Source organism: Drosophila montana, unplaced genomic scaffold (assembly GCF_035044405.1).
Source record: "Drosophila montana isolate Dmon_TW-CO22-7 unplaced genomic scaffold, ASM3504440v1 contig_896_1, whole genome shotgun sequence".
NCBI lineage: Eukaryota > Metazoa > Arthropoda > Insecta > Diptera > Drosophilidae > Drosophila > Drosophila montana.
The window spans coordinates 468,409-493,948 of record NW_026999182.1 but is presented as its reverse complement, the minus strand read 5'-3'; the positions used below and the strand labels follow the sequence as shown (position 1 = coordinate 493,948).

Here is a 25,540-nt window from a genome sequence, read left to right as displayed (position 1 = left end):
CTTTACGCATGCTGCCGCCTCCCCCTTTACTCATGCTGCCGCTTCCTCCATAGTTAAAACCGCCGTCTCCACCAATACTAAAGTCACCTCATCCTCATTTACTTAAATTGCCGCCTCCTCCAATATTAAAGCCGCCGCATTCTTCTTTGCTGAACCTGCCGCCTCCTCCATAGTTGAAGCCGCCGCCTCCTCCACTTGAAGTGATTTTTATTTTTTTTAAATTTTCTTAGCTTTATTTAAATTTTCCTGTTATTATAAGAACAACTTAAATTAAATTTATTAGAAAATTTACAATACTACTTAGTCTACTATTAAGTTTCAGTTAAAATTAACAAAGTTACGGTGACTATATATATCGATCTGGGAGATCGATTGGATGAGACCTCCGCAGTCTCCTCCGCGTTCGGACTCCTCCAATTCGACGCCTCTTTAAAAGGCGCCTAGCCAGTCGATTTGGATGGTTTCCCAGTCGCGTTATGTAGTTTGCAGTCTGTTTGTTTATGACGTCCCCGACTTTGGGCACTCCTAGGTCTTTTTCCAAATCGGAAGTTCGCATATACCAGGGGGCACCAGACAGATAGCGGAGCGTTTTTGCTTGAAACACCCTGATTTTCGTAAGGCGCGATTTTGCAGCAATACCGTAAACTTGAATACCATATCGCCAGGCAGGAGCTAGGCAGGTTTTGTATATGTTAACTTTGTTTTTTAAAGATAGCGCATTTCTACTGTTGAGCAGCCATCTGAATTTGCCTAATCTGCTTTTCAGGGATCCTGTGACACCCACTTGAAGTGAAGGAGACTTACATGAATTCATAAGAATCGCGTAGAAGCGAATTAGTTAAAAATACGTTTGTTTATAATTTGCAGCATAGCTAGAGGTAAACTTGATCCTGCATATAAACACTCAAATTAGATGTATACATTCATTTAATATATACACATATACATGCACACATGCATATATGCATGGGAACATACATAAATATATATATATTTATATATGTATATACATAAATACATACTACTTAATATATACATTCGTTCACACATGCATATACATATATGCACACATCTACACACATACATTCATTCATCCATACATACATACATACATACATGCATACAAACATACACACAATCATACAAAAATATAAACATACGCGCATACAAACATACATATTTACATACTAGCGGGTATAACCCGGCCTAGCCCGTGGCACGTATGTCAATCAATGTTCTCAAAAAAATTTTAAACTGATCGGACGGTAAACAAATAACTTTCTTACAAACGTTTTCCGCCAATTTACCACTGTTGCGAGTGGAATTTCCCAAATCGCTGAAACACGTATTCATTACATTCTTATGTAGAGCTTTGAAAATAAGTTTGAAGCAAATCGGACACAATTTAAAACTTCGCACAATAAATCCTTGTTCGCATTCCACCCGAAAAAATTTGGATTCTGCGAAAAGTGTGAAACACGTCTCAAATGATTTTTCTTATAGATCTTTGGAAACGAATTTGAGCGCGAAATGTCACCCACCAAATCTTTGACCTCCATTTCCACCAAGGAGGAACGGATTTTTCGAAAAGTTTGAAGCACCTCTTAAATAAATTTGAACAAAGATCTTTGAAAATAAGTTTGAGGCCGATCGGATGGTAAACAAAAAACTTTCATACAACCTTTTTCCGCCAATTTACCACTGTTGCGGGTGGAATTTCCCAAATCCTTATGTAGAGCTTTGAAAATAAGTTTGAAGCAAATCGGATACAACTTAAAGCTTCGCCCAAAAAATCTTTATATCGCATTCCCCCCGAAGAAGTTTGAATTCTGCGAAAAGTGTGAAACACGTCTCAAATGATTTTTCTTATAGATCTCTGGAAATGAATTTGAGCGCGAAACGTCACCCACCAAATCTTTGACCTCCATTTCCACCAAGGAGGAATGGATTTTTCTAAAAGTGTGAAACACCCCTCAAATGAATTTGAACAAAGATCTTTGAAAATAAGTTTGAGGCCGATCGGATGGTAAACAAAAAAGTTACATACAAACGTGTTTCGCGATTTTTCCGCAGTTACGGGTGGAATTTCCTGAAACCCCGCCGTAACGTGCACCTACATCACACAAGGTAACTACAGTGAAAATTTCAGCTTCCTAGCTCTTACGGTTTGGGCTGTGCGTTGATCACCAATCAGTCAGTCAGTCAGTCAGTCAGTCAGGACAAACAGTTTTATATATAGAGATATACAGGCATACATACATACACACATGCATACTCACATCCATACATACAAACGTACATACGTGCATACAAACATATATATGGTCAAACAAACATACATACAATTATATGTACTACATACAAACATATATACATGCCTCATACATACATATACATATACACATATTTTACATGCAATGACATACACGCAAACAGTTAATACTTGAAATTTTAGATATCAATCCAGTTTCCTGCGCGTGGAAAATTATAATCTACCCGTAGTATCGAACTCCACGTATAAAGTTATATTTTATAGAGATTTGAAAAGACGTTTAAAATCCATTAAATTAAGAATCAAAAGTTGGAGTCAACTGTTTACGCTCATGTAGGTCATGTGGTGAAAATCTTGAAGCCGAAAAATAAACTTCCGTTCATCAACCTTTTGGGCGCGCTTTTCCCATTTAAGAGCGGAGGATTTAGTGATGAACGTATCAAATAAATTTTAACAATTATATTTGAAAATAACGAGTTAAAAATTGATCAGATGGTAATCAAAAAAGTTGAACGTTTTTCGAAAAATTCCCATAGGTGCGGGTGGAATTAAAAAAAATCGCTAAAACACGGTTCAGTTAGTTTTTATGTAGGTTTTGACAATATGTTTGAAGCCAGTCAGACAAAACTTAAACCTTCCTCCTAAAAATCTTTGAATCCCATTTTTCACCAAGGATGCATGGATTCTACTTTTACTTTCAAATTCGTTTGTAGTACTTTTGTAATTAATCATTTTTAGCCTGAATTTAAAAGAAGGAATATTCAAGTTTTGTGAAAATTTTATTGTAATGAAATGGAAAAGAGTTTACGTTTATCAGCGTATTATGTTATTAACCAAAAAATTCATTATTTTTTTCAGAGAGCACTCTCGTTCTCCTCTCTTTGTTCTGGTTTGTTTAATCCTTCTGCTGCTTGAACTTACGCAGTTCGCTTTGAATGGCCTCGATAAGTGGCGCGGCCGAAGGCGCCGATGCCTTACGCTCACGTCCCGGCGTATTTGCGGTGGAGCTGGAAGTGATAAGTGCTCCTCGGGAAATCTCCAAAATAGTTTCAGGCCGCAGAAAGGGACCAGCGCTTAGTGGCCGCACCAGCGGTGAGTGGGAACCGTGCAGACTGCTGCCCCAAGCGCTGTAGGTGGGCGATGGCGGCTGCGTGGACTGGGCCGATTTTGGTGTCTTCTCCGGTTGTGCAGTGGCCGGCCGATCCGCAGAGCTATATGCCTTTGAGGGATTGCTGTAAGGGATAGATAAAGCGCTGGTTACGCAGCTACCAAGATTGAAGGCACCGCCACATACCTGGGCAAGCCGGCGGAAGAGCCGCGATGCTCGCGTTTTGTGATACGGCGCTTGTTGGAAAAATCTCGCGAGGGCAATGGCATGGGCAGATCGTCCTGGCTGGCGTACATCTGCATGGCGCCCTCTAATAAGCCCTCATAGTGGTTGCGTATGGCGGATGCATCGTGCATGGGACTGGGGCTAAAGTCAGCATAGCTCTGGGCCTCTGCGGAAGATGTTTGGAGGAAGTTCAGTTGAGTTCAGTTGTGTTCAGTTGGGTTCAGTTGAATTGCAAGTGGATTGTTTTGTTTATATATATATATATATATATATATATTTTTGGGTTCTATGGTCTCTAACTGGGTTAACTAATTACAGTTGTGTGCAGGCAACAACAACAAGAATAACAACAACTAGGACTACAGTTGCCAGTTAGTAGCGTGTCTGTGCCCCAATTTGCACATCATGATCATCATCATCAACATCATGATCATCATCATCATCATCATTGTGTCCACCCGCCTCACCCTGGTTGTCAGCGCTGCTGCTGAGACGTTTCTTGTGCCGCTCCCAGACGACGGGACCCACACAACCCGGATCCGGATTATCGCTGTGCGAGGCGGAACGCACATTCCGTACTGGAGGTGGCGCCTTCGGACTGGGAAAACTGGCAATGGTCGCTATGGTGCTATCCCTGCTCCCAAGGGATTTGTGTGACTTGAGGGATCTGGTGGAGTTCTGTTGTGGCGGTGCTGCTGCGGCTTGCGGTGCCACAGCATTCACATTGTCGTAGTAGGTGACAAAAACGGGATCCAGCACGCGATTCAGTGGCTCGGGCAATGTGCTCTTGGGAAAGGCGCGTACCGACGCCATGGAAAGAAAGGAGCCTACACTGGCCGTATCTGAAGACTTCTCCGATGGTTGTGCGCCGCGTGAACGTATCATCTCCCTGTTGATGGCTTGTGGGGAGCCAACGGTATCATCCTCCGGGTACTCCTTATCCGTAAAGATAGTTTGCTGTTGCAGCAGCTTATTGCGATGGTAATTGTTGTGCGGATTGTAGGCCTCATTGCGCTGAAAATTCTCATAGCTGCGACGCATAGCAGCTGGCGAGTTACCCTCCTCCGTGGAAGAGTTGCTTTGACCCAACGAGCCCTGCACCGGACTGGTTTCCAGCGAGCCAACGCGATTCTCATTTAAATAGCGACGCTTCGACTTGTGGCGCGACTTGTCGCCCTTCTTCTCCGATACCACTGAGGCGTATATGGTATCCTCGAGTCCCCCCTCAGCACGGTCGTACTGATGTCGCCGTCGCTGATGCCCGTCAAATAGGCGCGAAGCCTTGTCGTCCAGTATGCGCTGCACATCGGCACTGGGCGGATTAATGGGACAATAAACTGAAGAGTCGGAGGTATTATCAGTTGAGGAAATGGAATCACGTCGTGTACGCGTGTGTGCCTCAGCTGGCGGTGCCGGAAAACTGATGCGTGGCTCTCGCTCGTACGAAAAGTTTTGCACGCCCACATCCCGGGACCGTGTGGTGCTCTGATCACCGGGATTAGGAGCAGAGCCACCCGCCGCGCTGTCCAGCAAAGTGCCTCGCGAGCTGGGTCGCATGGACTGACCCTCTGATAAAAGGTCGTTGCGCGAGGAGGTTCTGTGAAATTGATAAGAGGATCTTAGAGACTTAATCTACGACTGCTTTGATTCTGTGAACTTACCTATTTACCGCACTGAGCTCACGCTGGCGAACACGTGTGCGTCCCAGCAACAGGATGGCCACCAGTAGCAGCATCAACAGCAGAATGGCCACAGAGCTAATGACCACCAGCGCCACATTGTTCTTCACAGAGTTGAAGAAGCCCGCCTGTCCGCTGCGTGGCACCGGCGCCAAGGCCGTAGCCGTGGGCTCCCTAATGTAAGCTGTGAAGCGGAAGAGTTTTCAGATATTTTTATCCTTTGCTTAAAATGTGTAAGGCGTCAAAAAGAATACTCTATGAACTCATAATCTGTAAATATATATTCTCGATCTGTATCAACCGGCGAGTAGACTGTTACCACGTATTCTATTTAGCCTACTTGTGATACAAGCATAACTCATATTAAAGTCGGATCGGACCACTATACATTATAGACAACAGAGTATTTGTTAGAAAAACGAGATGAGACATAAGTAAAATTCTCTTAACATCGAATCACGATATAATTAGGCTCCCGTAACGATAATTCCTGTAAGCTTTGGAGCTCTTGTATAAAAAACGTGTATGCGTTAAAAGGTTTCCTGATAAATAGGATTCTTTGAGATATTTAGAAATTGACCAATACTTGATTCAATCAAATCCGCGCTCACGACCACTGGTTTGACAACTTTTTGCACTTTTATCTAAGTTCCGATATTTTTCCCATTGATAAGAGATACTTTTACAGTCTAGTTGGTCCTTCATACATATAAACTACATTTTATCAAAATCACATTACTTAAATATTTATCTTCCTTGGGACCTATTTGCAAGGGTATTTAAAATTCGACACGCCGAAGCTAACTGTTTTTGAACTTACGTTCAGATTTCATATATATGGCCTTGCCCAGCGTGCTGACTGCCTCCGCCTCGCTAACCAGCTCCATGTCCTTAGCAGCTGTGGTGGCCAAAACTGGTCGCCCATTCACAAGGACCGTATAGATGAGTTCCGTTTGATTGGCAACAGGTCGCTCATTGCTGCTGGGATTAGAGATGCGGGTAAGTATACGTAGGTAAAGTTAATCGGGCTGTTTGTCCTACAATTTGAGGTTAACATACGCATCGGAGTCAGCCACATTGCTAGCCGAGCTGTTCCACTTAAGCAGCTCCGATTCGCTGACTTGCGTGATATTGTGTATGACAACCTGCACTCGTTCCTCCCCATAGAGTGGTTGTTGTTGAAGTTGTTGTTGTTGCTCCTCCTCTTGTCGTTGTTGACTTAACAACGCCTCGCGCATTTCCTGCAACTTCTCCGACTTGCCATTCTGCTGTATAAGCTCCCAAGGGATAAGCGTTACATATGCGCTGTAGTCCATGGACTCTGTCGCTGTGGTTGCCACCGTGGAGCTGCTCAGCGGCGACTCACTTGACTCTGCTGAGTCAGCGACTGCCCATTCGGGCTCCGCACCCGCCGCCCACACGGTTTTGATTTGATGTGTTGTATCCACCTGCATATCGAGAATTTCGACATCATCGCCCGGCCAGGTGGTCGTAGTGCTTATGTCTGGCCCCGGCTGGCGCCGCTCACGTGACGCTTCTATAGAAACGCCCGCAATTTGTTGTGCTCCATTTATGCCCAGGTGGCGTGTCTGTTGCCTGTGTGTCAGCGCAGTTGGAAGTTAGGGCGGCTCTAAAGGTAAACATTTCCGTACTCACCTAGTAAAAGCCAACCGATATAGACGCGCCAGCTTCTCCTCCAGCATGGGATTATCCCTGGCCGAGTAGAAGCCAGACATGACAGTCAGCAGCCAATAGCGACGGTCCGTTGAGGAATAGTTCAGTGGCGGCATGCCAGGTGCACCCAAATCCCAATTGCCGCCACCATCATCAGGTCTGCAGTCCAGACAAATCGGTATCTCGATTTCCTAAAAACAACAAACAGTTAAGTTACCTATAGATGTTAGTTATATCTGGATCAGACTAACATTGTTGCCATCCACATAGACAGTGGCCACCACGGTTTCCGTCTTGACTATCACATCCTTGCCCTTGCTGATGCCCGTGTGCACCTTCTTCAGATAATCGGGCGGCCCGTCGCCTGAGCCCGTCCAGAAGAAATCCTCCAAGTGCACCTCATCCTTAATTTCCGGATAGTTATCATCCAAATCATCATCTGCATATATACATTTATTTTAAAGTTGTTTATTTGCGAACTGGTGGCTTGTTATTTGGCAGTTTCTTGAACTCTGAGAACGTTGCTATAGCAATTTACTGGCTTGCAAAAAACCTTATAGACAGTTGTGAGCTGGCTTACGAGTAGCAGGTAGGTGGTTATTAGCATACAAACAGTTTTATTAAGGCTGCCTAGAGAGAGTTCAGATTATGCTATATAAGTGAATGCTTATTTATTTCGAAAAGATTTTTTTGCAATGAAGAAAGGAGTGTCAAATAATATTTATAAACATTTATTTGATTTACGGTTAAATTGACCAACAATTATTTTATTCAGGTATTTTATTTTGCAATGGAAAATAGACAAATGAATCACTGAAAATTATTTTAGGTATAGAAAAAGATTAATTTCTCTTAGAAATATGGCATATATACATCAGAACCGATTTATTGTACAATGAAAATGTCACCTTTGTGCATAAGGCAAAAAGTAATTCATCCAATTCTCTATTCATATAGTTTCTTTAAGAAGTATCCCTAATCTTATAATTTACCAAATAGGCTTTAAATTAAAAAAAAAATAAACAGAGGATTTAACAAAAAATTAATAAAATCAGAGAAGTTTAATTTATAGTATATTTATAAAAGGGTATATTCATTGAAATATTTACAAAAAAAAATATAATTATATAAAGAATATAGGAACGACAATAATGGAATAAAAAATGAACTTCCAAATTCTCTAATATATATTTATATCTATATATATATTTTATACATATAAAATAGTACTAGCCGGTATAACCCGGCCTTGCCCGTGGCACGTATGTTATAAAATCAATGTTCTCAAAAAAATTTAAAATGATTTTGAAACTGTTCGGATGGTAAACAAAAAACTTTCATACAACCGTTTTCCGCCAATTTACCACTGTTGCGGGTGGAATTTCCCAAATTGATGAAATACGTATTTATTAAGTTCTTATGTAGAGCTTTGAAAATAAGTTTGAAGCAAATCGAACACAACTTAAAACTTCGCCCAAAAAATCTTTAAATCGCATTCCCCCCGAAGAAGTTTGAATTCTGCGAAAAGTGTGAAACACGTATCAAATGATTTTTCTTATAGATCTCTGGAAATGAATTTGAGCGCGAAACGTCACCCATCAAATCTTTGACCTCCATTTCCACCAAGGAGGAACGGATTTTCCTAAAAGTGTGAAACACCCCTCAAATGAATTTGAACAAAGATCTTTGAAAATAAGTTTGAGGCCGATCGGATGGTAAACAAAAAAGTTACATACAAACGTTTTTCACGATTTTGCCACACTTGCGGGTGGAATTTCCTGAAACCCCGTCTTAACGTGCACCTACATCACATAAGGTAGCTACAGTGAAAATTTCAGCTTCCTAGCTCTTACGGTTTGGGCTGTGCGTTGATCACCAATCAGTCAGTCAGTCAGTCAGGACAAACAGTTTTATATATAGAGATTAGGCAGATCATTTTTATTATATTATTAAAAAAAAAATAGTACAAAGCTATATTTTAAACTTAAAAATAGGTTATTCCATACAAATTTAAAAAGTGTATCAAAACCTTTCCAAAATGTAAAACCTTTCCAAATACTTTAATACAGTAAGAGATATTTAGGACATGCAGACGACAAGCACCACAGAGTATGTAAGCCAAGTAGCACTCAAACTAATTCCCAGTTTGTCGTTCAATTTATCGACAAATCATGAAAACTGGTTACCTACCCAACGTAGTCGACTTTGGGCTGAGTTGGAATGGAAGCCCACTCGCTTCCATTATGTTTATGTATCTTATTTTAATGCCGCATTTCCAAGTTTGTTTGATCAATTGCAAGCGAATGCAACAGCAACAGCTGCTGCTCAAATTATGCTACGTGCAACCAACCCCCACCATCAGATCCTCTCCTTAAGCTGTTTGTCTGGGCCTGGCTATGCTTTAAAGCAGGCCAGGCATAATTATGATGGTTTGGCCTCAATGATGATGACCGCGCTCTAACAGCAACAATGCCCGGTTAGACAACAGTAATAAATTTATCGATTAGCACTTCCTGCGGGGCATGCAACCGAAATTATTTGTGGCAGAGTTGACCAATTTGTGTGCGTGTTGGCGCCGCAATTAACTTTAACGCATATTTGTGCACCTGTTTGTGCAGCTGCCTGGGATTTGCCAGCAACTGTTTCTTTGTTTTTTATGCAATTACTCATAAATTATATTGATTGTCCTACATTTTGGCTAGCTGTCGAATTTTACGTGATTTTAGTGTTTATTTTTTTTGGGCAAATTTTTGTTTTTGGGCACTGACGCATGAAGCCAAAGGTCAAATTACTTGTGGCGGCAACACCAGCAACCAGCTACAGTTGAAGGGTCAGTTCAAGCCGCGACCACAGTCGAAAATATTTACACCCAAACATATTGCTGGACAATCTGAACAATAGAAATAATTTCACTTTGGCTTGTTGCTCAACTTACCGTGACTTAATTGTATCAGCGCCTGTCCAACTGCCTCAACCCCGCGCCCCTTGCACTTGTTCAAAATGACCAGAAACAATAAAATTGACACACAACGCGTCAGTTTTCCTTTCATTTCCACTTTTTGGTTTCTCTTTTTATCCAAATAGTTAAAGACTTTTTCCACAATTGAACATTCTTTGAACTATTTTATTAATGAATATTTTTAAAATCATCTTCAGTTTTCCAAATATTGCACCAAAAGCGTTTCATATAAAATTTAGTTTATGCGTCGCGTTCTCGCATCGCTGAAAGTTGTCCGGTAACTGAGCGTTACGTTCTAATCCAAACTTAGGGGCGCACTCTGGCGCTGCCCTGGTGGTTGTTTGTTTTGTTATTGTTGCTGTCGTTATGTGTGGATAACACAAGTACAGTGCGTACACTAACCGAAAAAAGTCAATTGTTAAATAATAGTACGCGTATAGTTCACGAATAGTTTAGTTATTATTATCTCTTGTATCTTTTACAGTCTATGATAACATTTTAATTTGATGATTTTTCAATCTTCATAGTTGTATATGTTTAAAGTATTTTGTGCTTCTTATACACTTTTAAAATGTTATATATCCATACTACTACAAGAGCTTCTGAAGGATTGTTTTCAAATGTTTATATTACTTTTCATACAATTTATTCAAAGTTATTTTATTTTTGTAAAGTTTCGATTTGTGGGACTTAAAAATACATTATTCTTTTTGTTAAAATATTTTATCGATCTATATTAAAATATAATATATTTTTCAGAGAAATTAGCATTTTATTTGGAATCTTTTAATTGAAGCAAAGTTTTATTTAGATACATATAATTTTTTGCTCAACATTATTGGTACATTTTCGCAATGGCATATTTAATTTTTTTTCAGTGTATCATGCACCATTGACGATTGTTTGTTTGGGTACTCGCAGCTTGCGTCTCGCGGCTCTCTGTTTGGGCCGCTTTGTGTCTGGTCAGTTACCTGTGGCAACAATCCAACAAGCCAATTGCGAGCCAAGCCGACTCGCAGCTAATAAACAATTCATAGCTTTTAATTTCTAACGCTATTTTAGCGCTTTACACACAATATGCCGCTTCTTTTGGCATTATTCTCGCCGCATTGTTTTTTTAAGCTTTTTTGCAACTCGAATTCAGTTTATGACGAGTTTTGAGCTCGTCTTGCCTAACGCTGATGAAATAACGTACGATTTTTGAATACCCACAAGCTTTGCTGTTAACATAACAGCAAGCTGTAACGAAAGCTGTTAATGCAGACTTGCAATTGCTGACTGCTATGCAACGTAGTATCAAGTCTTGGCCACTTTTACAGCGACCAAAATTTGCAGATGTGAATTCCGGATTTAGGCTTAGCTAAAAAATCCCCGAAGCGGCTCAAGGTGAAGAGCCACGCGTTATATATTAAATTCCAAATATGAAATTATGATTTTTGATGGCTCAAATTAATCACCACAATTAAATCAATTTCACACAAGTCAAAATCACGGCTCTCTGAGGCCATGTTTGATTGATGAGCTCATTAAATCGATTATGAAGATGGAAAGTGCTGTTTGAACTTACTTATTAATGTGTTCTTATTGTTAACGATATTTTAAATTTTATTTACTTAAACATTACTTACAATAATTATCTAAGAAGTGAGCAATGAGGAAGCTGTCGAATAGCAGGTAATTTGCTTAGATTTTAACAAAGAATAGCAAGTACTTTGTGTATAAATCTACAACAATGTCTAATTTTATTAAATACTCATTATTTTCTCAACATTATTATTTGTGTCCATGACCTTAACTTAGCTTAACTTTTATGCTTAAACTTGCGCTTATACTCTTGTCTCCTAATGGAATTTATTTAGACATGCTAATTAGCAATTGAAAATGAACGTGAACGCTTAAAACTGCATTAGCTTCAATTCGATTCGTGTGCACAACTAATCTGTCATCTTGCAAGAAGGCTTGCCTCATAATTAGCGTGACTAATAATTAATAAAAGCTCTCATGATTCCCAAAGTTGTTAATTAGCATGCAAATTATGCACAGATCTGACGCCAGTAGAATCTGTCAATTCTGTAAAGTCTGTAAAGATTCATGGCCAAGTTAATTCCATAATTGAAAATTTGTGTTAAATGAGCATACAACTTTGTAAGCTGCAAGAATGTTAAAGGTCAAACTATATTACGCAATAATATAAATACACAAACTTGTCTATCCAGATGACCACTTGATAATGAAACATCTAAACTTGATCTTGGCCAAAGACCATACTGAATTTACCACCAAGGTTTCAAACCAGTTTCAACATGCAAACATATTATCAGCAATAATAAATATATATATATTTTACTCTGTTATTATCACTTTGTTTTTTACTAAATATTCTAAACATTGAAAATTCTTAGCCTGCAGCAGATTTAAGTGCGCCGGGGCTCAACTTGCGGTTCTTGATCTGATAACGAGTCTTGTAGCCATCCTTATCGGCAGTGTACATGGTAATGGTATCCGTATCAGTTTTCTCGTCGTAGGTGGAGTAGGTACCCATAACAACCAGCTGCTCCTCGGGTGTGCCCGGATTCATAATAACACCAATTTCCTCGCGGGAGCTGCCATTAGGATCCTTCAAGCTGTGGAGATGGAAGAAGATCATTTAGGAACTGAACAGAATTGAATCTGAATCGATGGACTTACTCAAAGCGGTAACCCTCCTTGGTGGGCACCTGGTTGTAATATTCCGTCATGATGGTGGGGAAAATATAGTCTAGGAAACCAGCAGAGCAGCTGGCTGCCATAACAGCCACCAGAGCAGTAACAAATATCTGTAAGATGCATTTATAAACAATATTAGATATGCACTTGATAGAGTAATTATAGCTAATCGCTTGTCCAGTTTAACAGCAGCTGCAGTCAGCCGCAGTAGTGTTTAACATTTTAATTGCAAGCATTCGAAACGGATTGTGAATACTTTGAATGCCATTCAAATACAAGTAGTCAACGTCAATCGGCAGTCAGCAATCGCCAATCTCCACCCTTGCCTTGGCTGGCGATGGCCTTTGGGCCTTTCGACTACTCACCAATTTCGCAGCTGTCATGTTGATGCGAGCTGAAGTTCCCAATCGAGACTGAGATGGAATTGTGCGGCGATCCAACACCAGAGATCTGCAAAGAATATTTAAGCTAGGCGTCGACGGCGTCCACCATATGATGCGCCGTATACGTAATAGTTTGCCTCTATTTTCTATTATTTATTTTTTGCTTTTTAATTCGCTGTTGCTACTATTAGCTCAAACCGGTCCCCAATACAGACGCAGCGCCAATGCTAGCCGGCATCTATGCAAAATCCAAACCTTAAGCTGTTACGTTTGGTTTTCTTTCGGTTCGGTACATAGTTAAGCACATTAATTATTGATCAATGGGCTGCCAACTTTAAGACATGCCATTTACGTGGGTGGTATGATAAATAATTATCCCATGCTGTCATTTTTGTGTAGGGGAATACCGTAAAAAATTTGTTATCACAGACACAAAAGCAAAATGTCAATAGCTGTCATAAATTCCAGCCTTAACAATACAAAATTCACATTTTATTGCTCGAAATTCCGACACTTGTTAATCCCAAAATGTGTGTTGTTTTTAATCTCTTATAAATTAATTCGCCAGTTCCCAGCAGGTTTCAGCATTAATAATTGTTTAATTTGCTATATTTTTGATTTCTGAATTCGTTTTGGCCAGTTCAAGATTTGGAATTCAATATTTGTAGACTTTAATATATTTTTTATTTTTAAATTAATTTTAGCCAGCCAAAGATTTGAGATTTCCCCCGCTCAATTTCCGATTCTTGATCTGATAGCGAGTCTTGTAACCATCCTTATCGGCAGTGTACATGGTAATGGTATCCGTGTCAGTTTTCTCGTCGTAGGTGGAGTAGGTTCCCATAACAACCAGCTGCTCCTCGGGTGTGCCCGGATTCATAATAACACCAATTTCCTCGCGTGAGCTCCCATTGGGGTCCTTCAAGCTGTTGAGGTGGAAGAAGATCAGTTAGGAACTGAATGGAATTGAATCCGAATCGATGGACTTACTCAAAGCGGTAACCCTCATTAGTGGGCACCTGGGAGTAATACTCAGACATGAGAGTGGGAAAAACATAATCCAAGAAACCAGCAGAGCAGCTGGCTGCCATGACAGCCACCAGGGCAAAAAAAAGTATCTACAAATATACACATAAATTAGATACATTCTTAATTGAAAAGTGTTATATTCACCAATTTTGGAGTTGTCATGTTGATGCGAGCTGCACTTCCAAAACTAGACTGAACAGCAATCTTTTTCGCAACCAAACAGCAAAGATCTGCAAAGAATATTTAAGCAAGTCGTCTACAACTTTTAATAACTGATGCATCGTATACGTAATCTTCTCTCTTTCAAATTCGTTGCTTATACGCATATTAATTATCACTGGTTTGACATCTCGTTGCAATATTCTTTACGTGGGTGGCACGATAAATGTTTAATTGCGAGAGGATATCTGTATCGCAGTAAATAAAAATAATAAACTTTTTATTTTATTTTCGAACATTTTTCTATTTACAAAAGTACCCTTTCTCAAAAAAATTATAAATAAAATGTTAAGAATTGAAATAATTACTTTTGAATAGGTTGCATCAAATAAATATGTATTTTTTTAAAAAAAAATTTTAGTTTTGTTTTGAAAAAGTTATGAGAATAAACGAAACTTCAACCGGCTACTTTTGGAGTTGCCCTCGGAAATACCTTAGAGGATTAACAAATTTGCTTGGATTTTGCCCGGCACTTTGCAAATTGGAATCGCTTTATGTTCGATGCATGTTTTTTTTTTTTAGTTATATTCCTGATCTTATTTGGAACATTGATTGCATTTGCATAAATCACATAAGAATTGATAAACATATACTCTCGCTTTTTTCGGCTAATTCATGGCCATGAGAAATTTATTGTGTTCGCTTGAACTAACCTGTTTCATATGACATAAACAAATTTAATTAATATGGTCTATCATTTCGGCTACTTGCTATTTCTGTGCGAGACTTGTACAGGTTGGCCTTGCTATTCTATCTCTATTGGCACTAACAAAAAGAGGAATATAAAAACGAAAAATGTTGTCACGAAAAACCTTTACAGATATGAACTTGTAAAAGAACCGGGGAACTACGCAATGAATCATTAACATTAGAATTGTATGGATCCTATGACGAAATTTATATTTTCCAAAGTAAAGTGACTATAGTCGGGAGTTCCCGTCTAGGGGATACCCTGAACCCTCTACCCCAAAAGCTCGCGCTACGAACACATTTGCTCCGGCAGTAATATACCCTCCAATAGGACGTCAACCCGTACCGGCCGCACTACTTTCCAACGCGTCGTGTCAAAAGCTATAGCACCAATTTGTTTTCACTGAGAAAAAACGAAATAAAATAGCAACACATACACATAGCTTAGAATACAATAATCGCAATGGCAATGCTGCTGATAGAATTTATGGGGTCGGAGATGCTTTCTTCTGCCTGCACAAATACATTATACCCCTTTAACCCATTGTAAATGGGTTCAGGGTATAAAAAGTACAGTAAATGGTTATTTTCACTTTGTAATGATTCCAGGAAAACGTTTCTTTTTGGAATGTAATAAAGTTTTCTTATTCATCATATTTTTTAATTTTCAGTATGCTCTTGACATGTATATATTATAAGTGAATCAACAATACTAAGTTTGACTCTTTTAATATGCGACAACACCTGGATTAGACTTTTAATTTATTGAATTTAGGAAAAATGGGAAATTAAACGATAATTTACAAATTTCGTCATCTAAGTTTGGTTTACTTGCACATCTTATATGTTGACTCTTGCTATCGATATCCGATATCGAAACATTCCTGACAAATAAATATAAATATCAATCGAGATATCACTGCTATTTGAGATATTTTGCTATATAGTATTTTTAAGATCATAAATTCAGCTACATGCATAATCTGCAAAGCCTACTATTAATTTTTAATTTTATTGATTGCCCTTGAAAGTATGCAACACGTGTACAAAACACAATAGTTTATTTAATTGCATACTTTGGGGATCAATAAATCCGAAGTATCTCAACATATGGCTGCCTACTTATAGGCCTATGGATATTACGAAAAAAAAAAGATATGAAAATTCGCTTGATTACCCTTGAACCTGTGCACGCCTATGGAAATTTAATGAACCGTTCTATTAATTATATTTAATTACCAAAAATTAAATGACTTTCTATTAAATTTAAGTGAAACTCTTTATTTTTTGCGTGGAAATTCCGTTAACAAAACGTATTCATTGGCTGACTATTTCGGTTAGTTTTGTGGAGCGCGTTGAGATTGCTTTATCCAGTTTCAGCTATGGTAATTCCAAACTTGAGCCTAGCCAGGCAATGGCACCTGTTGTCTTTGGTGTTGGGCACTTGGATTTGCCTGGTCGGCGTCGGCGTTGTGCAGGCCGCCAGCGATTCCAATGGAGATCAGGATATGATATCCTTTCCAGCGCAATGTAAATGCTCATTGACTATGAGCTGCAGCTGTTGCCAGGGCGCAGTTCTTAAGTCCATGGATGTGAACAAGACGCGTATGTTTGGGCCACAAAAATACGATTTACCCAACTAATTAAACAATTTTCTCCAAGTTTGCATGACATTTAAAATAAATGTACTCAAGGCCTCGGTGGATGTGACTGTTACGCTGGACAACAATGAAGTGTCCAAATTTACTCTCGATTCCAAGGCGACGCCGAGTATTTGTGTGCCCGTGCTATCACAAATAACGCCCATGGCGATATGCCTTAAGATGAGCACGAAACTATCGGGCCTGACGAACGTCAACATGTGCCCAAGTTTTTTTAGCAGCTTTTCAGAAAACCAACTATTGGCCTTTGATTTTCCCTGCCTCAAACTGGGCACGGATGGCATAAGTATTGCCTAGAGAACGTGCCGACTAACAGAATTTAAATAAAATAATTGAGTTTAATAATTCGTTTTTAGATTCTTTATTTTCGCAGACATATTGCTTGGTGTTGCAGCAGCAGAAAGAAAGCCTTAGAAAGTTTTAGCGCAGGATTTGTTAAGTGACAGGCTCTATATACAAGTAGTGCAGCTCCTTACTTAAATCTACAGCAACTTTTTATGCTTCTTTTTTATTTTCCAGTATATATATTTATAAAGTTATATTGTGGTCCTGCTGTGAGCGGGTGCTGTTTCAAATATTGCGTTGGATTTGAAAGGATATAGTTAGTTGAAATCGTAAAACAAAAAATATATATAAATATATATATTTATATCAAAAACAATAAGTAGTAGGTGTTAAATAATGATATAGCTGAACCCAGTAAAAGAAAACCCAAAAAGTAGCCCTCAATTATGTTGCAGAGCCTGGGCCAACAGAAGAAAATTACAAAAAAAAAAAAGAAACGCACACACTCAAATTACAATAAACTTACAACTGAAGATCACACAAAGGACTGCTAAACTTAATGGCTATGCGGCTTAGGATTAATTAAATAGCGCTCTTAACGCTCAGCTATAGTGTATATATGTATGATTATCCCTTATCGATTAACGGTTGTCGTTGATCGTCTATCGTTTATCGTTTGTGTAAACTATTCTAGGGATGGTGCATGCCACAAAACAAACGTTCGTTAACCGACTTCACAATGCCCTTGCCAAGTGCTGCTCCAGTTAATTTTAAGTCCAGCTGCAGCTCCAGCTCCAGCTCAATTGGTGCCCAATGTGGACGTCGTCGTCGGCGTCGGCGGCACATCGCTCACAATCGCCTTGCACATGACCATCCTGACTCCGGCTAGGAAGTCGGTTAGGTAACATCATGTGGGTCGTGGCGGTGCCGCCGCCTTGCGTGCGGTGCACATGAGTGCGACCGGCGGCGGTGGCGGCGGTGCGCTGCGCATTCGTGGCAACGGCTTCAGATCGCCCCGCGGCTGCAGCTGCTGCTTTGGCTGCGTCGTTATGACCTTTGGTATGGTGCCCAGACGCTTCGCCTTGGCCTGCATGACAAGTTCCGCATCGGCGCCGCCTTCGGAGCTAACCGAATCATAGGATGAGGGCGTCGGTGAATGCCTGCGATTGCCCATCTCATCCAGCTCAGCATCGTCATCATCAACATCGCCGTCATCATCCTCGTCCTCCTGCTCTTCGATCATCGTGCGAAACTCCTGTATGGAGTCGTTTAGCGCCCACAATTGTGACAGCAGTGAGAGATCCAATTGACGCAGTCCATACTAAAAGAGAAGCAAAAGATGAAATTAGTCAAACGCCGCTTGCCACATAAATAAATAAAATTAATATGCAACATGTACAAGTTCTTGACGTGGCCACCAACGCGCCACAGCGCACGCTGCAACTTTCAAAAAGCCAAGGCAAACCAATACATATAAAGCGTAAGCCAAGACTTGTCTAACTGAACGACTGACTGACTGACTGCCTGCCTGCCTGTTGTTGTTGTAGCGCTTTGCATTGGCATTGATTGACAGCGCCACACAGGCAACTAAAACTGACGGCGACTGTCTATCGCGGTACACACCCACAAGCCCATAGAAAGGTTTGCCATTTGGCTTTTAAAGAATCTTGAGTCAATATGGAGCGGTATGACTTCCTTGTGAAGTTTGGCGCCAAATGCACAAAATAAATACTGTCAAAAGTAAAAGACCCGTATGGTTGAGAATCAACCATGCACAATACTCTTCTCTCAAGCTGATCGTAACTCTTAACTAGATAAGTTGTGATTCACTGAACACGGGTTCATACAAAACTGTGATTAATATCTTATAAATACTACTTGCGATTAAAAAAATAGCGTCACCAATTAGAGCATTAGCTGGCGACTTAAATAAATACGTATATATGGGTCAAATATGCAAACAATCCTCTTAGCACATATTTATAATCCAACACAAAAATATTCTGCATATATCGTAGCGTCAGATTTGAACCCGGACCCACCCTCGCTCAATTGCCTACATCTAACGCGATAAGGTTTATATCAAGCAGTACAGTAGTCATATTTTAAATGGACTTTTATGTTGCAAAATTCAATCACATGATCGATTATTATCAAATATTTTATATCTTTTATTATCGATAGTTTTCGCTGATGGATAGATATCACAGTTCTATATTGCTATTACAGAATTACATAATCAAATATTCAAATTGTCACCTATAATCGATAGGTCTCTCTCTCTGATATAAGATTTTAGGTACTCCGATCTATTGAGTAAGCTAGTTAAATATTTTACCAACACAAATTCAAAGTGTAACTCTAAGTATGACTCTATACATATACAATCGTATCTACCAATATATACAATCTGCATTTTTTAACGTTTTATCATAAACGAAATATTCGAGAAGCTATTAGTATTTTATTTATTCTATTATATTATAGTTGCACTGCTTCAAACTAGATTTTTATCACAAATTCAAAGAGTATCTCAGAGCACATATATAGTATAATGGCCAAACTAACTATCGATATCTTTTGAATTTTCCATTCTATTTTTTTCGCATTTCGCTTTTGGATATATTTATGCCATGACAGCGTTCATCAATCTTCCGGTTGCTATCACGGCCTGACATTTAACAGTTCAGCGGCCCATCAAGAAGACATGCTGTGCTGTGGTATGGTGTGGTCTGGACTGGGTGGTTGGGTTGTGGTGCAGAAGAGGGCGTATCTCAACCTAGCGGTATGTCTGTCTGTGCGTTTGCAAGCCGCATTTATGGCATTAAGTAACTTGACAAGAGTTCGCGGCGCGTTTGATAGCCCCAGACAGTTGGCGTTAACCCAAACAGCAGCCGGCTGCAGCCAGATCTAACCATATTGGCCAGCCACGTATATATGCATATTGCCATATTGCCTTGGCCTGCATTTGTGGGCTTGAGCTGTGGCTGTAGCTGGGGCTTGAGTTTGAGTTTGAGCCGGGCTGACAACAAGACGCTTGTGGTCAAAATGAAAGTTCCCCTGTCGCTGTCGAGTAGGAAGGAAAAATCTCATTTGTCAATTAATATCGCCGCATAATATCTCGCGCGAGCGCAAAAAAAAAAATATAAATATAAATAAAAAGAAAAGCAGCACAACTTTCTGCATCGCTGCCACCATCGCGGCTTTAAACAAATCCGCTCAAAGCCTGCAAATGCAACTCCCCCCATAAGCCCGAACAGCACAATCCAAACCAACCAACTCCCACTCTAAAGTGGGCTGCTAATACGCTAGACGCCAGCAAGATCGGCCAGATCAGGGGGCTGCTGTCGCGGCTGTTGTCTGTGGCTGCATCTTTGGCCATCTGATAGCTGTGAACTGAAGCTGCTGCAGCTGCCAAATGGCCAACTCTTTTGGCCTGTCACACGGCCTGTAATCCTGACATATCCAAGGCTACTCACACAACAACCCCAAATATATGTATATCAAACCCCCAAACAGAGAAAGCTGCGGGATGTTTTACACTACGCATTTCGCAGATAAAAACAAAAATATTTTATGTTAGTTTATAAATCAATTTCAGGCATTGAATAAAACAACTTTTTCATCGTTAAAATTCTAAATGGAAAACTTGAAAAAATATACAAAATATATTTTTGGGAAATATATGATCTGGCCAGAAGCAGATAGTCGGAGAGCCAATCGATAGGACCCGGCTATTCAGGAATGTGCACATTTAGTTAATTTGTTGTGAGGTGTCTCAACCAAAAAAATTTATACATAAGCAAGAACTTTACCATATATTTCATAAGATAATTGTAACTCGTTTTGATTATATAAGAATGAGAAAATATATCCAAAATATGAAATACATTTACAGTATACTAGAGTATGCATCCAACAAATATCCTTAAGTTAGCTGGGATCAATGAGTTGACTAAGAGGAAAGCTAGGGCTAGGAAAGCTAGGGCTAGAGCTTATATAAAATCAATCAGAAAAATTACAGGTTATAGCAACTACATAGCTAAAATGTAGCTCATAGGATCAATTGCTGATTTTGGTAGCTTGATTAGCGCTCCAATGCGGGTCAGTCACATGCATTAGCACAATTCCAATTGGCATACACACCCATACACACCCACACGCACACACACTTGTACTTCATGTCAGTATGTTAATTAGCGCTTAATTGGGTTTAAGCCCTGATGCGACAAGTGCAGCAGGTTTTGCAATTGCCAGAGCTACAGTAACCACCAACAACCACCAAGCAACTGGCACAGTTTACACGCCCGCACGAGATATATTTATATATATACCTATTATAAATATTTGCATACAGCCGCCGATATATGCCCATTTCCGCATTACTTGCCGGCCCACAAAGAATCACAATATCCATAGGCAAATACGCAAATGAAGCGGGAGAAGTGAAATGAAATATTGGAAAAGTTTCCTCGACTCGAACTAATGGATTTTTGCATATTGTAACCGAGTATTAAATCTGTTTGCGGAAGACAAACACAGACGCCGCCGCCTTTGCCCAAGTTTTGCGGCTTCGCAGCGTCATATGAATTATTGGAAAATCGCAACCGCAATAAGAACAACAAACTGAAGAAGAAGCGTCACAAGTTCTGTGTTATAGAACTCCAAGTCCAACTTCGTTTTGAACTTTGTGCCCACAGGGCGTATGCGCAATAAATTAGACTTGCATATTGGATTGCACGTAGATGCGACTCATCCACTGCACTAATCAGCCACTCATCAACTACTCATAAACTACTCACTTCAATGTCAGTGAGGCATTGCCATGCATCATTTTGTAATTAACCAAAAACACTCGTCAACTGGTTTTGTTTACAATTTTACTTAATTAGCAAACATTTTGCTTGACCTTCAAGCAAATGATGACAAGCGCAGCCAACACAAAAGATACAAAGGTACAAAACGCTGTTGACCAACACTGGGCAGAGTCTTAAGAGCAACTGCTTAAAAGTTCGGATAGATGATAATAAATCTTATCTAAAGTAAATTTAAGAAGTTTTATTATAATTACACTTATTTGTGTATCAATATGTATTTTGCCTGTTTTTTGTCCACTTAACTAGGAATCGATCTGCCTTTAAGAACATCATTTATTTCAGAGACAGTAAAAGCTAATATGTTCAAATTTTTTACATAGTTTCATACTCTTCAAATTGATCAATTTCGTTATTATAGATTTTCAACACATTTTTCCAAATTGATTGAAATGAAAAGAAATTGAAACAATTGCGATTTGTTGTGTTGAAAAATTTAATATATTTTTTTGTTATATTTTCAGCTCAATCTTTAAATATCTAATTGCTTATTTTGAGCCGATATATACGAAAAATGGCATAATTATAAACAGATTTTTATTGTTAAATTTAAATAAAATTTTAAAATAAATATAAAAATATATAAAATTTGTTATACTAAAAATGCATACCGTGTACAAATTAAATCTTTTTTCAAAGTATTACTTCACATCAATGCATAATAGATTTTAAGTACATTCGATCTGTGTATAGATTATTGCCTTATCAAGCGCAATCAACTGCAGATTTCGTAATGTTATTTTTATTTTATTTGAATTCAAAGTGCAATTTTTTTTTTTTCCAAGTATTAAAGCTGTGACCTTCAATAGTTTTGCATGCAAATATATTGACGTGACCAAGATGGAAATTGTTTAATTTGAAATTGAATAATAAGTGTACAACACTGGCATTACAAAATCAAAGAACCAATTAGAGAAGTTAGGAGCTAATAAACTTAAAAATAGATATAATACGAGCAGTAAAAACTATTCAACTCATAAAATCGAATTGAAAACTTTTAAAAGAAATGTCATGTCCCAGCAATGATTTAGCTTGTTGTGGATCTTTTTAACTATTGTCGAGGCATGTGTCATGGTTATTTATATACATCCATAAAGTCATATATAAGTGAGCTCCATGAACTTCAGAGATGTAAATTGCAAGTCATATAACGCAGACAACAGCCAACACTTGGCGGCCACAAATTTTGCATTAATGAGTTTTTAAAAGCGTTTGTTCTTAACGATTTTTTTTCTTTCTTTATCCAACCAGGGGGCAGGTGGTAGGCCGCACGCGGCTGTAATCAGCGAGTGTTGGAGAGTGTAATTAAGCCCAACATATGGCGACATTAGCCAAAAGCTACAAAAGAACCAACTTTCGCTGCAAGTGGCTCGTAAATTGCCACCGATAAGGGAAAATTGTTGTTGAAAATTTAATTAGCCTTAAGCGCATTGCGTTTAAAAATAGTTGTTAAAAAAATATTAAAAAATAAAACAAAGGCAAAGGGAAGTATTTTGTTATGCACATTAGTTGTGTAGTACGTAATAAAAGGCGACGACGCGACAGAAGCCCTTAAAGTACGTGTATCTCATGGATGCAACGGCCATAGACTAGTGAGCACACGGCGCAACATGCGGCACCAAAGTTGCTGTTGCTGTTGTTCTTGTTATTGTTGTTTCACGTTGCATTATGCATGTGTGTCTGCAGCTTGCGCCTGCATCTATCTTTAGCTAGCGGCAGCGCGATATAGTTAGAGAGGGATACGCGAGCGGGTAGCCTTGCCTTGGGGCGTCGGCAGCACTTCAAACATTTGTGCGTTGTGTATGTAGCGTGAACTTTGGTGACCGCCGCCGAGAATGCGCTGCAAATGCGGAAGAGCCTCCCCAGAGATAAGCCTTGGCCAAAAACGAAAATTGTTTTGTTTTTTTCTTGCCGATTTTGTAACAATTCTGGGCAGCAGCTGTTGATATACCCTTTATTCTAATGTAAAGCGCAAAAAAAGACTTTGCAGCTCGAAGCATCATCAGGCAACTGAGTATCTGTATGTGTTAAGGACAACAAATTCAACTCATAGATTTGTATTTATTCGAGTATTCCCGATATCGTTAAAGTTAGTATTTTACTCTGTTCTTTTGGGAATATCGGGGATCATAAAAGACAACTAATTGGGTTATGTGATTCTCATATGGCATACACAAATTAGGTGTGCATATTTTATACTTTAGATATCATCCCACATTTGCAATTAAATACCAAAATAAAACTATTCTATACTTCCGATTTTACACACATTTCAATGTAATCTTGAAGAATTTAAAATTTCAATAAAAGCAAGTAATTTACAAATTTTTTTTTTAAAATGGTTACAGGATATCTGCTAGTCGTGTGCACACAGGTAAAGCAAGCTTTATTACTCTCGTTATTGTTGCTGTAACTTAATTTAGCCAACTTTTGTTGTTGCTGTTGTCGAAAGACAACAACATTTTGGCATTTGCATTTGCCAACCGATGACAATGCACCAGTCACGCCTTTCAACTTAAGCGCCAACTGCACAGATACAAAGATACAAAGATACACAGATATATGTGTATGTATGTAATATGTAGTTTATAAAGATATGCGTTTATGTAGCCGACAAGACGTTGGCGACATTTTGACGTGCCCAGAACATTGTCAACACTGGAATTTTTGCACTTGCATTCGCTCAGCTCCATTTCGCTTTCCCGCCGCCCTTTTGGCATATTTAGACACGTCGTTTATTTATTGCCCGTTACCCAACCGTATCGCATTTTGACGCCTTCCAAATTCAATCCGAAAGCCCTACACTCCTTTTGGAGTACAATTCGGCACGTACAAGACGATAAAATGTCAACGAAATATATATACATATATCCCATAGAGTCAATAGACCGTTCATCTAACGGGCTTATAAGCTCATCGCGTATATATATGGCCAATATGTTGGTTTTTTTATGGGTGCCACGAGTCGACGTGTTGGCATGTCCAAACCAAACTCAAATCCAATTGAATCGCATCTTTCTGCAATCAGCTTGTTTCTTGTTCAATTTATATGCAAAACGCCAAGCGTCGAGTTAACAGTTGAGCAGCTGACTTCTAGGCCTTTGTCGGGCGCCCCTGAGGCGCTACATATCGTACTATATAACTACGATAGGGGCATGTGTATGTCATTAGGGCGTAATGTTAGCAAGAAACACCAAATGCAACAACGAATGAGGACATGAGAAAGATAAGACAGAAGCACCCAATATGAAGCCACAGGAATGCGCAGGCAAGAGGAAGCGTCTTACAGATATTTAAATATATGTTAAATGCTATATATTTTGGATCAAGCCAAAAGCTTATTGTGGAAAGAAAAACCCGATTTTAGATAAGATATTCGCAGATTAAAATATATTTGATCCCATGTTTCAAGATCAGGATTGGGCCTTATATTGCAGATTGTTTCTTGCTTTGAATATGCGGAAATATAGATTTTGCTGATCGGGCATACAAGCGCGACGAAAAGATAAATTATCTCAGAAGAAAACGACAGTTATAAAAATGTTCAACATTCCGAAATTGGGTAAGGACCATTCTTGTTTTCTGAACTTGTCGCATGGGTCATATAATGATTAACTAGAATTTCAATAGAAATTCCAAAACTTTCAGAATAGGTCGAGTATTTGGAAGAGCTATTTACCAAATTTTAAATACCGATATTTATATTAAATGGCCACACATTAGCAAATGGATTAGCACGCTTCCATCTCTAGGCGCAAACGATTTTGAATTGCGTC

General features: G+C 39.2%; 4 protein-coding genes across 7 annotated transcripts in view; 1 reads left to right on the top strand and 3 right to left on the bottom strand.

The window, feature by feature from the left end:
- Window positions 1-3,003: 3,003 nt before the first annotated feature.
- Window positions 3,004-10,156, bottom strand: LOC135440197 (uncharacterized). Of its 2 annotated transcripts, none has more exons than XM_064699239.1 (9): window positions 9,894-10,156; window positions 7,210-7,397; window positions 6,941-7,149; window positions 6,326-6,880; window positions 6,105-6,265; window positions 5,267-5,468; window positions 4,073-5,202; window positions 3,567-3,771; window positions 3,004-3,504 (listed from the first exon to the last, which is right to left on the bottom strand). In XM_064699239.1, exons 1-9 carry the CDS (start codon window positions 10,006-10,008, stop codon window positions 3,168-3,170), a joined length of 3,102 nt encoding a protein of 1,033 aa, XP_064555309.1. In that variant the 5' UTR covers window positions 10,009-10,156; the 3' UTR covers window positions 3,004-3,167. The 2 variants fall into 2 exon arrangements, with proteins under 2 accessions (XP_064555309.1, XP_064555310.1); XM_064699240.1 differs by having other exon boundaries at window positions 6,105-6,262.
- A 2,091-nt stretch (window positions 10,157-12,247) lies between these two features.
- Window positions 12,248-13,142, bottom strand: LOC135440164 (endocuticle structural glycoprotein SgAbd-9-like). Its single transcript, XM_064699200.1, has 3 exons — window positions 12,989-13,142; window positions 12,606-12,733; window positions 12,248-12,541 (listed from the first exon to the last, which is right to left on the bottom strand). The coding sequence occupies exons 1-3, from the start codon at window positions 13,004-13,006 to the stop codon at window positions 12,316-12,318; spliced, it is 372 nt and encodes a 123-aa protein (XP_064555270.1). The 5' UTR covers window positions 13,007-13,142; the 3' UTR covers window positions 12,248-12,315.
- A 3,184-nt stretch (window positions 13,143-16,326) lies between these two features.
- LOC135440192 (uncharacterized) lies at window positions 16,327-16,902 on the top strand. Its single transcript, XM_064699232.1, has 2 exons — window positions 16,327-16,549; window positions 16,607-16,902. Exons 1-2 carry the CDS (start codon window positions 16,327-16,329, stop codon window positions 16,900-16,902), a joined length of 519 nt encoding a protein of 172 aa, XP_064555302.1.
- Window positions 16,903-16,950: 48 nt separating this feature from the next.
- Window positions 16,951-25,540, bottom strand: part of LOC135440159 (pneumococcal serine-rich repeat protein) — a 57,940-nt gene continuing 49,350 nt past the window's right edge. For all 3 annotated transcript variants that reach the window (XM_064699191.1, XM_064699193.1, XM_064699194.1), the window contains exon 4: window positions 16,951-18,211. In XM_064699191.1, the coding sequence (XP_064555261.1) occupies window positions 17,798-18,211 (414 nt within the window). In that variant the 3' untranslated portion in view covers window positions 16,951-17,797. The remainder of the gene's footprint in view (window positions 18,212-25,540) is intronic.

What these genes read in the sequence shown, in the direction of transcription:
- LOC135440192 (XM_064699232.1), top strand. Translation starts at nt 16,327, where the DNA reads ATGGTAATTCCAAACTTGAGCCTAGCCAGGCAATGGCACCTGTTGTCT. An exon ending in CATGGATGTGAACAAGACGC is followed by an intron (nt 16,550 to 16,606) that starts GTATGTTTGGGC and finishes ATTTTCTCCAAG; the next exon opens with TTTGCATGACATTTAAAATA.
- LOC135440164 (XM_064699200.1), bottom strand. An exon ending in AAGGAGGGTTACCGCTTTGA is followed by an intron (nt 12,542 to 12,605) that starts GTAAGTCCATCG and finishes CCATCTCCACAG; the next exon opens with CTTGAAGGATCCTAATGGCA.
- LOC135440197 (XM_064699239.1), bottom strand. Translation starts at nt 10,008, where the DNA reads ATGAAAGGAAAACTGACGCGTTGTGTGTCAATTTTATTGTTTCTGGTC. An exon ending in GCTGATACAATTAAGTCACG is followed by an intron (nt 7,398 to 9,893) that starts GTAAGTTGAGCA and finishes GTATATATGCAG; the next exon opens with ATGATGATTTGGATGATAAC. An exon ending in GCGTATGTTAACCTCAAATT is followed by an intron (nt 6,266 to 6,325) that starts GTAGGACAAACA and finishes CTCTAATCCCAG; the next exon opens with CAGCAATGAGCGACCTGTTG.